This window comes from Lupinus angustifolius, chromosome LG01, assembly GCF_001865875.1.
Source record: "Lupinus angustifolius cultivar Tanjil chromosome LG01, LupAngTanjil_v1.0, whole genome shotgun sequence".
Lineage (NCBI taxonomy): Eukaryota > Viridiplantae > Streptophyta > Magnoliopsida > Fabales > Fabaceae > Lupinus > Lupinus angustifolius.
In genome coordinates, this window is record NC_032009.1 from 18895440 (window position 1) to 18912083 (window position 16644).

General features: G+C 31.6%; 1 protein-coding gene and 1 pseudogene across 2 annotated transcripts; both read right to left on the reverse strand.

Moving 5' to 3' along the window:
* Positions 230-2601, reverse strand: LOC109351070 (60S ribosomal protein L35a-1-like). 2 transcript variants are annotated; one of them, XM_019592404.1, is made up of 5 exons: positions 2461-2601; positions 1428-1463; positions 1058-1286; positions 936-978; positions 230-389 (listed from the first exon to the last, which is right to left on the reverse strand). In XM_019592404.1, the coding sequence occupies exons 1-4, from the start codon at positions 2490-2492 to the stop codon at positions 937-939; spliced, it is 339 nt and encodes a 112-aa protein (XP_019447949.1). In that variant the 5' UTR covers positions 2493-2601; the 3' UTR covers positions 230-389; position 936. The 2 variants fall into 2 exon arrangements, with proteins under 2 accessions (XP_019447949.1, XP_019447957.1); XM_019592412.1 differs by having other exon boundaries at positions 230-403.
* LOC109358655 lies at positions 12197-13023 on the reverse strand (annotated as a pseudogene).

Sequence of the window (16644 nt, forward strand, 5' to 3'; positions counted from 1 at the left end):
TGTTCTTAGGAAATTTTGCGTGACTTGGTGATTATTCAAACTCAACCCTTATACTTCCAAGCATTAGTTGTGTAAATTCTTAATTCAGATGATACTTAACCAACAATAGATTTTATAGAAAATAAATCACAAGATCTTTGAAGAGGTATTTTCAACATCTTCAATTCAAGATCTCTTAATACCATGTAATTGAAATACAAAAAATAAAGCATACCAAATAACCAAGTTCACCATTGATAATAATACCATTTCCTATCACCATCTAAACAAAAATATCCTGCTCAGAAGTTACAAACAAAAACGACAACAATCTTAACCGAAAACGAAAACAAAAATCCTTGTGCCTAAGATTCAGCTGTGAAATCTACTGAACATCTTATCGCCAGGATCTGCAAACAAAAATTTCGATGTAAAGTTAGAATAACATGTAGCAAATGAAAAGAAGCACGAACAAATATTAACGTAAACAAACGCGCATCAGATCATATGGATACATAGCATAGGAATACACAAACAAGCTATATTGCTCTAAAAGATTAACAATGCAGGAAGTTATCATAAACAACATTGCTCTTTATCTTCCAACAAAATTACAAGCAATAAACTATGTTTCTCGAAAGTCGAAAACTCCATATTAATTCCTTAAGCATATAGTGACTACATTTAAAGACTAGTTCTGTTAGTTTTACCATTATTCATTGCCGTAAATATCTTCTCTTGGCTAGAAGAAATTAGAAGTAGAAACATCACATGAACATAGTCATGGGGAAAAGCCGGTGGACAACGGAAGCAGTAAATAGTAATACATGACAAAGGAATCATCAAAATGCAAAAACATACATATCAACAATTTAAATTGAAAAATAGGAGTTCCAATACTGAACTGAAAGATAAGATAGAAAAGAAAACAGAAACATCAACAGTGACAAGCTTACCTCATATATTGCTGGGATACAAGAATACTCTTACCCTTGATCCCTGCAAAACATGAAAACTCAAAAAATCACAATACTGTTATTAAGGTAACAAGGCGAAACTGTTGATACAAAACTATTACCATTGATTTGGGTGGAAGGTTTGACTTGAACTTTGCACGAACAATACCACTGTTACCATGAGACCTGGTAATCTTGCCCCAAATGCAGCGATAGTGGCTTCCGTTCGTCTTCACCTTGGCCTTGTAAATATATGCCAATCGCTTACCTGCATACCATGCTACCTCTTCCTTTGTGTTAACTCCTTCAACTTGAAGGAGAGAAGTGTTCGGGTACTGGTTCGATTTGGATCTGAAAAAATGTCATTGCCATATCATTAAACCAAAAGACTTGACAAAGTAAATGCTTCTCTCAATCTAACTCAACTTTTCATTTCCCAGCAACCAAGTATATCCAAAATTTGTCGAAATACACAGGGTAAAAAGCTTTTACCTTTTGTATCCAAGGATTGTTCCCCTCACGTAGAGTCTAAAAACAGAACACATAAAGTGCATATTAGCTTATTTTAACCAAAAAGGTCATATAATACATACAAGTGAAAAGAACTACAGCCATTCAGGAGCAATCGAAAAACGAGAAAATACAATCATACTGATTAATTCATCAATATACCATTTTCCATTAATCAAATATGTCTCGGAGAAAAAGAAATATAGCTAACAGCTGTATAAATTATTCAGGAGCAAACGAAAAACGAGGAAATGCAATCATAGTATCATACTGACCATCAGCTGGTCATACACATTCAGTTAATAGTTATATCTCGGAGAAATGGAAGTCATTCTAAAATGTAGCAAAACCAGCCGTGGCCGATCTAAACATACTGAAATTATATATATTACCCTTATACCTAATATATTTGCTCCAGTGGCTATACAAAATTGCAGTCATGCCACTCATTTGTCCGATTCTAATACATTTTTTTATCAGTTGAAGCAACCTGAACTTGCCACTACTGTACCCAGTGGTTATCCAAAATTGCACTCGTACGGCTCATTTATCCTATTGCAATACATTTTGAACCAGTCAATGCAACTTTCCACTACTATCGGGTCCTAGATCCGCCACTGAAAATCAGTACTTCAATCAGTTACACTGTCAAAATGTTAAGTTTCAATCATTAAGCATTAAATTATTTCCTCCAGATCAAATATCTTGCACAATTAACCTCCATGAAATCAATACCGGTTACAAAATAGACCATGTTCATATTCAAACAATCAATAATAAACCAGAACATTAAAATTGCAAAAAACCCCAAAATCAATAATCACTCCAATGATCAAAACAGTACACACCAAACTCCCAATATCATGGATTAAAACATAGCCCAGATCAAAAACGAAACTAGGGTTTTCCAAAAAAACCAAAATTGAAAAGTGTTAGTAACCCATAACACTTTAACATTAGAAAATTGCGTGTTAATAAATCACCAATAGAAAATAGAAAATGATGAGAAGAAAACCTGACACGCTCGCCCTGGCGTCCTTTCACCATCTTTGAAGCTTGTTGAGAATCTGAGATACTATGGTTGAACCCTAATTATGGTGAATTAGGGAATTAGGGTTTGTGAAATGGGTGTGTTTGTAATGAAATTAAACGGCCTCGTTTTGGCCCAATGGGTTTGTTGATCACTGTTTATGAGTTAAGACCCAACAAGAACAATTCTTAGATATTTTATTTTATTTTGCTAAAATTAATTAAATTGCTAATATACACCAATATATACAAAAAGGAAGAATAAAATTAAACAAATATGTGGAATTTCAGGTACTAGCCCACAATATAGATTTTTTTATTCCCTGTATTAGACTGATAAATTCAGTGATATTTTTTTATATATGTTTTTGTATTTTGTATATGAAATTTATTCATTTACTATTTTTCTTCTTCTTCACATCATTATAAAGATATAAGCCAAGTCATAATATATCTTCTCGTATATCTTATTTATTATTAATATAATCTATACTACTTAATAAAGTTAAGACATAATGTAGCCACTCCACTTTGATATAATTGTTGTTCCCTATTTTACTTTTACCATCTTCTAATTTGTACAACAAAAAAATCGTATATAACCTAATGGATATATTCAAAAATCTAAATTATAAAGACTTAAGGATGACTAATTTTTACTTCCCCCTAATTTACACTCAATCATCTAAGTAGTTTCAACTTCTCAAAAGCTGCACGCAACTTCTTTATCAAACAAAATATTTAATTAATTAATACAACTTTCATAATTAAAAATCATGTAACTTCTTTTATTCTCTTCCCACCATTCTTACTTTTTTCACCATTGAAATAAAGCAACTCTAATTTATCACCAATGAATCTAAATTCTAAATCTTCAGTGTTATGAAATCTTCCTTCCTCATTAAACCCACATTTTCAAATGTAAATCAATGACATACATCACTTTACAGAGGAAGATGTTTCATCCACCCTCCAACCAAAGATAAAGTGACACACTGTAATATATTTTTGGAGTTAGTAACTTAGTATTGTGTTGGATATGAGGCTTGTATGTTTTTGTTTGTAGTTTATTTTGTATTTTTGTCATGGTTTCAATCATCATGTCTTTACTTTTATGTCTATGCAAAATTTTAACCAAACTTTAAGCTTTCATTTTTGTTAATGATTTCAAAAGCTAAAGTTTTTAGCATTTATGAGTGATATGTTGTAATGAATTCATGTTTAAGTGACATAATTTGCAAAGTTGATTAATTGTTGTGATTATCCTAGCATTAGATCTTCTATGGTGTGTGCTCTTATTATGGTTTACCTTTCTATTTATTTTAATTTGGTCGTGATTTGGTATAATTTTAAATAATACTATGAATTATTACTATTAAATACACATTAACATTTAATTTAAATATTTACTACATTAGATTAGACATTTTTTGGTTTCCCACATGTATTTTCACACTAGAGACAATCATATCCAAACCGGGAACATCCACAAGTAAGTGGGGCTAACTCTCCAAACCGGGAACATCCACAAGTAAGTGGTGCGAATGATAACCTCTATTTTTAATATATATAATCATCAACCTTAGCCCTACATAACATGTTAAGGATAGAGCAAAATAGATATTAAGAGCGCAAAATACGTGTTAACATACACTCGCAAAATAGGAATACAGTTTGATAGACACGACTCTAGGTAATATATAAAGCAAAAACATAAAATAACTACCCATGGAATAATTTTTGTTCATAATTTCTAACTTTATGTTTCTATGAATTTAGGAGTCTCTCAACATAAATTTATGGTTTTTTAACAGCCAAAGCAGTTCTTTTCACCCCTCTCCCAATCTAACATGTTAACTATTTGCTACACCATGAAATATCTACAACATTCTTCTTGGTAGTAATATTTTGCACCGTCAGATCATATAGCAGTTTGATTTTTTGCACCGTCGGATGGGGAATCGTTGGAGGCCTCATGCTATAAATAGAGGCATCATCCCCTCATTATAATTCGCACCAATTTGAAGGCGTTTACCTCTCAGTATTGTGTGAAAAGAATTGGCACAAGTAGTCATATAGTGGGAATTCGAGAATTGACACTAGTAGTCATATTGTGAGTGTATTCGAGAATGATTCTTATGGTGTAGTAAGACATCATATAACAGAGAACTTGACTGTTTTATCCAAGGGACGGTGTGGTTGATAGTCTGCTTGCAAAATTTTAGCAGTATCACGAAACGTCTTAAACAGAGCGACCTGGTCGTGACTTAGTCAGTAAGGATTATTTCGTGCAATTCAGAATTATTGTTAGCTACGATAACATCAATTTTAAGAAGTTTCTACTACAGTGATATTCGTAGATAATATTATTGGACCGAATAACTATGACCTGAACAAACCATTTCGGTTTGAAGGGACAAAATTCAAATATAAGATGCAATTTTTCCTCACTATGAGAAAGGTTGCCCACGTTCTGAAAATCGACATCCTAGTGGTGTCGGATGAGGCATAAAAAGAGGAAAAAGATAAACTGCCAATTGAAATAGCTCTCTGGAATGAAAGTGATTATTTATGTAAGAACTTCATTTTGAATGAGTTGTCTGATGATCTATATGATTACTACAGTCCATACAAGTCTGCCAAATTAATTTGGTATGCACTTCAAAAAATATGATACTAAGGTAGTTGAGACTAAAAAATATGTTGTTAGTCGCTACCTCAAGTATCAAATGACTGATGATAAATCAGTAGAGTCTTAGTCCCACGAGATATAGAAAATTGCTCATGAGATCATTTCTAAGAGTATGTCCCTAGATGAGCAATTGCAAGTGGCTGTCATAATTGACACCTGCCTCCTAGCTGGAAGGACTTCATAAACCTTATGAGGCTTAAACCAAAGAAATCTCTTTGGAATCTCTAATCACTCGTCTTCGTATTGAAGAAGAGACTTGTAAGCGAGATTAGAGAGAAGAGGTATTGAGGTACTGATTGTCTCCAACAATAGTACTAAGAAGAAATTCTCAGGTGTGGTTCTGAAGCTTTCCGGCACTAACTTCAAGAATCAGAACCGCAATGAGAATAAGGCTAAGAACATCAGTCGCAACAAGAGTTGGATCCTTCAAAAGGTCCAATATGCTAAGCCACCTACTAAGAATGACTTTAGCAACTTGTTTATCTACTTCAAGTGTGGAAAGTCAGGTCATATGGCACACAAATACAGAAATAAATCTATGGATCGTCCTCCACATACCAACATGGTTGATGAGCCATTTGTGGCTGTATTATCTAAGGTCACTATGGTTGGAGGAACTGAGGTGGTGGGTATATACTGGTGCATCCCGCCATGTCTAGTATGCATGTGCTATGTTCAAAACATACACAGATGTTGATGACAAGAAGGTGTTGTTGGGTGACTCTCATACCACTATTGTTGCTGGAACTGGTGATGTGAAGCTGAAGTTTACATATGAGAAGACTCTGATTCTCAAAGATGTGATCCATACTCCAGAGATGAGGAAAAATCTAGTTTCTGACTTTCTTCTTAATAAGGCTGGTTTTACCCAGACCATAGACTCTTACTAAGAATATGGTATTTGTTGGGAAAATGGTACGCCACTGATGACATGTTTAAATTAAATGTTAATGTTTCTATTAATAGAATATCTGATTCTATTTACATGTTGTGTATTTTAATATTTGACATTCTTGACTTTATCATATTAATAAATGTGCAATTTCAAATTTGAGTAGCTTATGTTGAATTCCAAAGTTATCTAAAAATGATTTTGAAATTTGTGAATCCTGTAGTCAAGGAATTTTTTTTAAAAACCACATAAATCAGTAATGTGAGAATCTGAGCCTTTAAATTTAATATACTTAGATATATGTGAAACAGGTGGAACGTTAACTAGAAGCGGCCAATATTATTTTATCACTTTTATTAATGATTGCTCTGATTTAACTTATGTATATCTTATGCAAAATAAAAGTGAAGCACTTGACATGTTTAAGTTATATGTAACTGAAATTGAAAATCAACTCAACAAGAAAATAAAGAAACTCTGAAGCGATAGAGACATTGAGTATGACTCTAACATGTTTAATAATTTTTATAAATTAAATGATATTATTCATGAAACAAGTGCACCATATTCACCTGAAATGAATGATAAAGCTGAAAGAAAGAATGGACCTTTAACTGAGTTAGTTGTAGCTTTTATGTTAAGTTTTGGTTCACCACCTTCTCGGTGGTGTGAAATTTTATTAATTGTATGTTATGTGCTAAATAGAGTCCCCAAGGTTAAAAACAAAATTTTCCCATATGAAATTATTAAGAATAGACAACCAAACTTGTCTTATTTAAGAATTTGGGGTTGTCTGGCTTATGTCAGGATATCAGACGCCAAGAGAGTTAAACTCTCAAGTAGAGGCTATCAATGTGTATTCATTGGGTATGTTGTAAAAAACAAGGCGTATAGGTTTTATGACCTTAATGCAAAATTGATAATTGAGTCTAACGATGCAAACTTCAATGAAATTCCCTTTTAAATTGAGGAATAGTGGATGCACATCAACTAGTCACATATCTATTATGAGCAATAATGATAATAATGATGAGTTAGAAACAGAACCTAGAAAAAGTAAGAGAGAAATGACTGCTAGAGAGTATGAACCTGATTATATGGTCTATACATTGGAAGGGGATCTGTCAACACTCAAAGCAACTTTGACTGCTTTGGATGTTGATTTGTGGCAAGAAGCCATAAATGATGAGATGGATTATCTAGAGTCTAACAAGACCTGACATTTAGCTAACTTGCCTCCTGGCTACAAACCTATTGGTTGTAAGTGGATATTGAAAAAGAAATCGCTCGTTGTGATACATAATTTATTACTACATCAAATGAATGTTAAGACTGCTTTTTTAAATGATGATTTAGAAGAAGAAATCTATATGCAACAACCTGAAGGTTTTGTAATACATGAGCAAGAAAATAAGGTTTGCAAGTTAGATAAGTCGTTGTATGGTCTTAAGCAAACACCTAAACAGTGACATGAAAAGTTTAACGACTTAATGATATCGAATGAGTTTAAGGTAAATGAAAGTGACAAATGCATCTATTACCAATCAGAAAATAAAATTTCTACTATCATATGTCTCTATGTAGATGACCTACTCATATTTGGTTCCAACATTCATGTTGTGAATAATGTGAAATTATTGTCGTGTAACAACTTTGATATAAAAGACCTTGGAGAGGCAAGTGTAATCCTTGGTATAAAATTTACTAGGTCAAAAGAAGGAATTTCATTGGATCAATCTCACTATGTGGAAAAGATCAAAGAAATATAAATACTTTGACTGTAAACCTGCTAGCACACTATTTGATCCAAGTGTAAAGCTTTTTAAGAACATTTTTAAAGGTGTAAGACAAACTCAATATGTGAGTATCCTTGGCAACTTTCGGTATGCTACTGATTGCACTAGACCCGACATTGTGTATGTTGTGAGATTATTATGCAGGATTACTAGTAGGCCTAGTATAAAGCATTGACATGCTATAGAAAGGGTAATGAGATACCTTAAGAAAACAATGAACCTTGGATTACATTACCGAAAGTTTTCAATTATCCTTGAAGGATTCAGCGATGTTGATTGGAATACTCTTTTAGATGATTCTAAAGCAACCAATGACTATATATTTAGCATATCCGGTGGGGATATTTCTTGGAAGTCAAAGAAACAAACTATTTTGGCTCAATCGATTATGGAAGGTGAAGTGATAGCACTAGCGACAACTAGTGAAGAAGCAAGTTGACTGAGAAGCTTGCTTGTAGATATTCCCCTATGGGAAAATGGACCTCGGCTATGTTGATCCATTATGATAGTACCGCGCCTATTGCAAAAATTTAGAATCGCTTTTATAGTTGTAAGAAACGACAAATTTATCTTGAGCACTAAGAATACTTGTTAGAGTGGATCATGTACGCACTGATAATAATTTAACAGATCATTTGACGAAAGGACTAGCTAGAGAGAAAGTACATAATACTTCTAAGAGTGTGAGACTATTGCCCTTAGAACGAGGATCACTCATTATGGTAACTTGACCTAACTGATTGGAGATCCTAAGAAATAGGTTCAATGAGTAATAACAAGCCGTGAAGTGATATGAAATGAACATGCTATAAAATTATGAGAAGCATGATTCCTACAACATATGTAAGGATGAGTTAAACTCTTAATGAGATCTATACTCCAATTGGAGTGTAGTACCTGGGTTATAGGAGTACTATTGATAGACTCACCTATGTGAATGTGGAAGTCGGTGTCGCTTCCTATGAAATTTTGGGGCATAAATTTCTAGAGCATTCACTATAATGGGATAGACGTGTATGACCTTTAACACACGAGCTTTATAGAATACACATTTGAAAAGGTTGTGTGTAGTTTGATGCTGGAGATAAAGTTCAAGACTGTGAGTCCCTCTAGTAAAATCTAGATATTATTTACTATGCAAATGTTCAAGTCACATGACATATTTTTTTATGCACAATCTTATTGAAACCATAAAAATTCCCAGAAATCGTTTTTTTAATTTGAAGTGGTTAATTGTTGGAATTTGTTGAAAGAATGATGTTTTGATGTGGTTTTTAATGCACATTAATGTAGCAATTTATGGTGACTTTTGACTTTATAAGCCTAGTTGTAACCTTGGGGTGTGCCCCAAGGGGTGCAATGAGTTTTGTAGGTGAGTGATGACTCACACAAACAAAATCCCTCCACACACGTGCGTGCACCACCACCACCACCTCCTCCGCCGCCGTCTGGTCGGCTTTGCTCAGCTCTGTTCGGCTTGGGGCTTGGGCTTAGGCCCAACATTCTTTTTAAATAAACATTTATTTACTTTAATTTTTTGGGATCTTTTTGGCTTGGACTGTGTTGACCAAGTCAACACATGCATGTAACACGGTTGTGTGGTGATAGTTGGAGGATCTCAACCATTATAATAGAGCTGTTGGGCACTAATATTTTGCATTGTCAGATCATATAGCTGTTTGATAATTTACACCGTCGAATGAGAGAGCTGTTGGATGCCTTAGACTATAAATAGAGGCATCGTTCTCTCATTATAATTTGCACTAAGTTGAAGGTGTTTACCTCTCAACTTCTCTTTCTCCTCACTTATATTCCGCCGACGCATTTCCGACAACATTCTCCCCATTTTTTCTGACACTTGAGAATTGGAACAAGCAACCAAAGTGGTAATTTCGAGAAGTGACACTGGTAGTCAGTATTGTGGGAAAAGAATTGACACGAGTAGTCATACTGTGGGAATTCGAGAATTGGCGCTCGTAGCCATATTGTCGATATATTCGAGAGCATTTCCTACAGTGCAGTAAGACATCGTATAATAGAAAACTTATTTGTTTTATCCTAGAGACGGTGTGGTTGATAGTCTGCTTGCAAATTTAGCAGTACCATGAAACGTCTTAAAGAGAACAACTTGATTGTGACTCAGCCAATAAGATTATTTCGTGTCACTCAGAATTGTAGCAAACTACGTTAACAATTACTTATTTTCTGTAAATAGCCGATTGTTATTCATTGTAAACATGTTTTTTAGTTCTTTCAATTCAATAAAGGTAAGTTGCATTCATATTCTTCATTCTCTTTGTTCTCTTTCTTTTTTGATTTAGTGTAAGTGTTTTGCACTTTTTGAATTGAAATTCTTCAAAAGAATCTAATTCTAATAATCTTCTAAAGCATTCTACCCCTTCTACCACTCTTTCTATGGGTGCTGTCGGATGAATTTGAGTCGCATCCTCTGGAAACAAAAATACATATATAAATATGTAAATAACAAATGTCATATGATATGAAATTAAAAACAAAATTGGATAATGCAATGATAAATGGAAATCAAATAAAACAAAACTACACAATAAACATGGTAATGAGATTAGACTGGGCACCAGGACCTGGAGTTTTAGTTTTGTATCGGTTGAGTTTATTCAAGTGTGAAGTCTCACATTGGATATGCGTTGAAGAGTGAAAAAGTTTATAAGTAGGAAAACTCATGAAACTAATGCCTTAAGATTTTGGTTCAATACATGGTATTTTACTTGTGGCTCTCAACTCTTCTTTTTACAAAAAAAAAAAAAAGTAAGCATCAATAACAAAGTTAAAAATATAGACCTTGTATCTGGTAGTAAAACTATAATGAATTGACATTGTCTTTTATAACTCATCTAAGACTTCTCTAATAATCCAATGAAAGAGTATTGCATAATTAGTGCATTAGAGGTAAACACTATTGTTGTGAAGGTTTCTGTAGTTGACTATACTTTTCTCACTCATTCTATTTAAATGATATTTGAAAGTGTGTCAAGGGTGGTGGAATTATTTGCTGAGTATAAGTTATAACACAACAGTAGATGCTTCCTATGAAGCACGGATACCGATACGTGTTGGATACGATACGTATCCGATACGTTGACATGTATTTTTCTAAAATACATGATATGATACGTTCAGGGATATGCGTATAAAATAATAAAAACACATAAAATAATGTAAAATTAAAAGTGTAAATCAAAATATCCAAAGTAAAAAATATAATGAAAATTTAAAATCATTGCCCTCCATAACAAATCTATGTTATCTTATTTTAATGAAAACGAATCTATCCTAAAATCATTGTCCTCCATAACAAATATATCTTATCCTACTTTAATGAAAACGAATTTATCTTATCATGTTTTATTAGAAACGGACATATCTTATCATATTTTATTGGAAACGAATCTATCTTATCATGTTTTATTGGAAATAAATCTATATATCCTATACTTTACCGAAAACGAATCCATATATCCTATATTTTATTGAAAACGAATCGGATACGTGTCTTTATATTTATTTATTTTATTTTATTTTTTTAATTTTTGGATACTCTATGGATATGTATCATTCGCAAATCTAAGCGTATATGTGTTGGATATGTCTCAGACACCGACACGTGAGGGTGTTTGACGAATCTGTACTTCATATATGCTTTTAAACATATACAAGTAAAAGATACTATGAAGAAATGTGGATCAATACATAACATTCTAGAATACATGAGCTATGAGTTATATTTCAAGCTATGCAATTAGAGGAAAAGAATAATATATTTCCCTACTTCAATTTTATTGCAATCTATATGAGTCCACTAACATCTAAAATAAAAATATGAATGTTCAGGGTGAAAGTCATTTCAAGAACAAATAAGAAAATATTTCAGTGCAATAGAAACAATATTATATGAAAAATTAATGAATTTATTCCTTCACTTAATAGTTTGTAAAGTGTTGAAACATGTTCAATAGAACAGGATAATTGAATTTTATACAAACCTACACGATAACTCGAAAGTACAAACATTAACTTTGTTTAGGCTTAAAATCTGTCATTCCTTCTTCCTACTGCAATTTACTTTTAATCCATTTTTTACCAGAAAAGCTTCTAGAAAATAGATCTTCAGTTTGATTCATGGTCAAGCAATACAACAAATAAAAAAATCTTTAAAGATGCATTCAAATCCAATTGATATTATACAAACTCATTCCTAGAGAAATTGACAATGATGCTTACATATCACTAAGAACTTATAATTTCATTGATTCTGATCCTAAAAAAAATGATATTAACACTTGGGCGGTGTATGAAAATGTTTTTACATATTGATGAAATCTATAAAGTCTAGTAATTTTGTGCACCTCTCGACCTCTAATCCAAACAATACACCAGCATGTTTCTTATATTCGTCATTTGTAAAGCAAGTGTCTCTTATCTTTTGAAAAGCATGCCACGTGAGCAAGCTATCTGAACCAGCTTGATGACTTCTTCCAACTCGATCTAGGTTGAGAGCTCGTGCTACTTGATCCAAACCACCGTAGAGTGATGGACAAGAAAGCATCATATGTTTCACATCATAAACTCTGTCATTGAACATCACTTCCACAAACCATAAAAACTCTTCCAGTCGAGTAGGTAAGGTGCTTCTTGTGATGATCTTGACCAAGTAACCAAAATAATAGGAACCATGAAAAGTTACCCAAGTGACGTTGTAACTGTATATGAGTCCAGAGGATATCATGAGACGACCAAAGTGGGCAGAGTGAATCCCGTAGGTGGCATTGGAGGCGAAGTCAATTCCTTGTCTTTGGAGTAGAGCGATAGAATTAGGGGCGTAGGCATCACACGCTAAATTGAAGTCGCGAAACTTGGTTCCAAGGTCTGGGAGGTTACCGGCAGCGTCTGAGAGAGTGAGGCCGACTTGAATGAGTTTACGAGCATCGACATTGGCCTTGAGAATGTTGTAGTTATCAGATGGCTGAGATTACGGTAGTTGTAGGATTCAGTAGTGGGATGTTGGAAAATGGAACCAGGAAACTCGGTGTCCATTGCTATGAATGAATATCGACCGATGAGTTTGGAAATGAGATGAAATTCTGGTACAACATTGTAAACCCATACTTGTCTAGTAACAACTAGTTTCATGTTTGGTTCTATGTTGGCCATGCAATTCAATAAGAGAAATAATGAAGAGAGGGTTTTATGAATTATTGGAGAAAGAATGAAGGATATCAGAATGAAGAAGGTGTGGGTGAAGTTGAGTAGCGAGGGAATATATATATAGGCTGAAGCTAACATTTGAATCAATAATATTTTATTAGAAAAGATTTGATTTTCGCTAATTTCAAGTTCCTTAGTTATATGAAAAGATTTGATTTAGAAGATTTATCCACCAACTAACATACTACATAATATTTCATATCTATTAATATCTTACATCCATAATAGTATCATGTGTGAGTTCTACATGCTATCATTGAATTTTTCAACATACATATTTAATTATTATCAACTCTTCGAGAAAAATAATTAAAGTAGACAGTATAATGTATATAAATCTTTATAATATAATGCATAAATATTACATTCATTTTCAATTAGTTTAGAGTATTTTTTAAAGTTCTCATAAATAATGCTATAACTTAGGTTCAAGTGATGAAAATATGAAATGATATTCAATTTTCATTTACCCTACATTTTGAAGCTATAAAATCAGGACTACCTAATTATGTGCTTATAATAAAACTATTTTTGGGAAAATGTTGTATTCTTTTAATGATTTTCTTATTTCAAAAATGAGTAGAGTAGAGATAGTTGAATTATTCAACCCAATTTTCAACAAAAAAACATTTGCATGTAATTTTTGTATTGTGTGACTCCTCTTGCATAATTATGATTAATGTGCATTAAGTTAAATTCTTAAATAATATGATAGATGGATGAAAACATCAACTTTATATTAAAATTTAGTTCAAATGCATGGGTCTGATATGGAAATCTATTAACAATATAATAAAAAAAACTCATTCATGTCACATGTCACATCCTCCTCACATGTTTTCCCTTCATGCCATATGTCACATTCTCCTAAAAAACAAAGAAACTCCTTCATCTCACATGTCACATCCTCCTCACATGTTTTCCCTTCATGTCATATGTCACATTCTCCTCATATTTTCCTATCTTAAAATATGTCACATGCCACATTCTCCTCACATTTTCCCATCTTAAAATGTTCTACGTTATTACAAAATTAAAAAAAACTCATTCATGTCACATGTTGTTACTATGTACCTTCCCACACTATCCTTACTTTTTATATATTTTATGTGTTAATAATTTAATATTAATTAGCGATTGGTCTATGTTGTTACCCCATCAAAATTAAGTGTTTACCGTACCTATGTTTTGTTACGTTAAAATGTATTAGACATTGAGCATTAGATGAGATTGAAATTATTTTTTACATCCAAATTATTTCTTTACACTAATATATGTATATTATTTAACGTTTACTATTAATCTAAGAATAATTGCATTGTTACACCTCATCAAAGTTTTGTAATACTTTTCCAATTGAATTTTAATATTTCAGATTCTTTGAATTTTAATTTTTCTCTATTATAATTGAAAAATCAAATTCCAAGTTTTTTATAACTTTTAAATATATTTTTAATAAAAAAACTCATTTAGTATAATGATTTGATTTCCATTTTTTCATTAAAAAAATCGTATTTAAAATTGAAAAAATCATTTCATTTTCTATAAATTTTAAAATATTTATTTTAATAAAAATAATATGGTATCATGTTTCAGATTTTCACTTTGTTATTTCCATTAGAAAATTCAAATTAAAAATTGTCATTTCTTTTTTTTATGTGATTGAATATGCAAATACACAGGTAAGACGATATGTATTCTTAATAATGTGAATGTATAAGTAACATGTGTGTTTTAACTATGCGAATGTACGAGTAACATGTGTTTTCTTATTAATGCAAATGTACAAATAACATGTGTGTTTTTAGTCATGTGAATGCATGGGTCACATGTGTGTTCTTAACAATACGAATGCACAAGTAATATATGTTTTTTAACCATATAAATGTACATGTACTATGTGTTATTAATCTTACAGCAAAGAAGTATTGCCCCATGCATCGCTGATGCACGGGTATCTTGCTAGTTATACACTAAAGGGTCTCTTCATTTTTTACCTCCTCAAGTTGTGTTAATTAAATCATTCCCATGTAATTTATGATATCCATTTTTTATTTATTGAAAGTTTCGGTGGAGTATTAAGTATTTCTAATAGAATCTAAATATTGATTAGAAGTTAATTAATTCAAAAAGTGGATGAATTAATGAACTGCAGCTTTAATCAATTAATGAAGTTGGATTGAATAAAGAAGAAGATATTATTTGAAGAAGAATGTGTGGGTAATGTTTCTTAAGAGTGAATATATGTTAGTTAAGTTAAGATTTAAATCAATCCCAGATTTGATTGTAACATAATGGAGACTTTGCTTTTATTGTTACTTTATTTGAAAAGATTTAGTCTGGAAGATTATACAGTAAAAAAGTAAATTATAAAGTAAAAGATTTAGTGACATAATGTAAATTATACAGTAAAAGAGTCTCTTCTTTTTTTACCTCCTCAAGTTGTTTTAATTAAATATTTTCCGTGTAATTTATGAAATTCAATTTTTAAATTCTTGAACGTTTTAAGTCTTTTTAATCGAATCTAAATATTTATTACAAGTTAATCAAATTCATAGAGAAGAAGAATGTGTAGGTAAAGTTTAAGAGTGGATGTATGTTAGTTGAAGTTATGATTTAAATCAATCTTAAATTTGATTGTATCATAATCAAGAGTTTGCTTCTATTATTACTTTATTTGAAAAGATTTAGTTTAGAAGATTAACTCCAACAATTAAGATGATATCTTATTTAATATATATTAATATCTTATATTATCATAATTTTATATTTTTAATTAGTTAAGAGTATTTTTTAGAAGATCTAACGAATGGTGCTCTAACTAACTTTTACATGGTGAAGATATAGATGTGTTTAATTTTCATTTACCTTATATCTTTTATCATATTTTTGTGTTAACAAATTGTATCTTTTACCTTATAGCGTCTATTATAGCGTTATAATAAGATTTGACCTACACTCATATCATTTCCATATTACTCTATTAAAAGGAGTTGACTATAATCACTAGAATTAATTAAACCAAATAAGTAATGGACTTTAATTTAATCAGCTTTTTAATCACTTATTTTAAAAACAGAGAAGGATGTATAAAGATAAAGCTCCATAAGTTTTTCCATCATATCATAATTTCCATAACTAACAACTTTCCATGAAAACTATATGTGATTTGGTGTCTTGGGGACTATAATCGTTCCTTGTGCGTTAACTTATAGAGTTCTCATTATCCTCTATAGGCCAACCATTTGGGTATCCACTCATTAAGCTCATATTCATTATCACTTTTAGAAGTCTTATGAGTAGTCAGAAATTAGATCACTTGTTTTGTAACCCCACAATAAACAGCTGCTATAATTGTAATAAATATATGACGCTCACCTTAATTAGAAATTATGAATTTCTAACAAAATGATACAATGATTGTTTATAAATCTTTACACTATTATTGCATAGTTATTATACTCATATTTAAATTCTATTTATTTAATAGTAATATGGAGAAAAAATAAGGGTAAAAATGTTTGGTTAATATCATTAATAATTAAT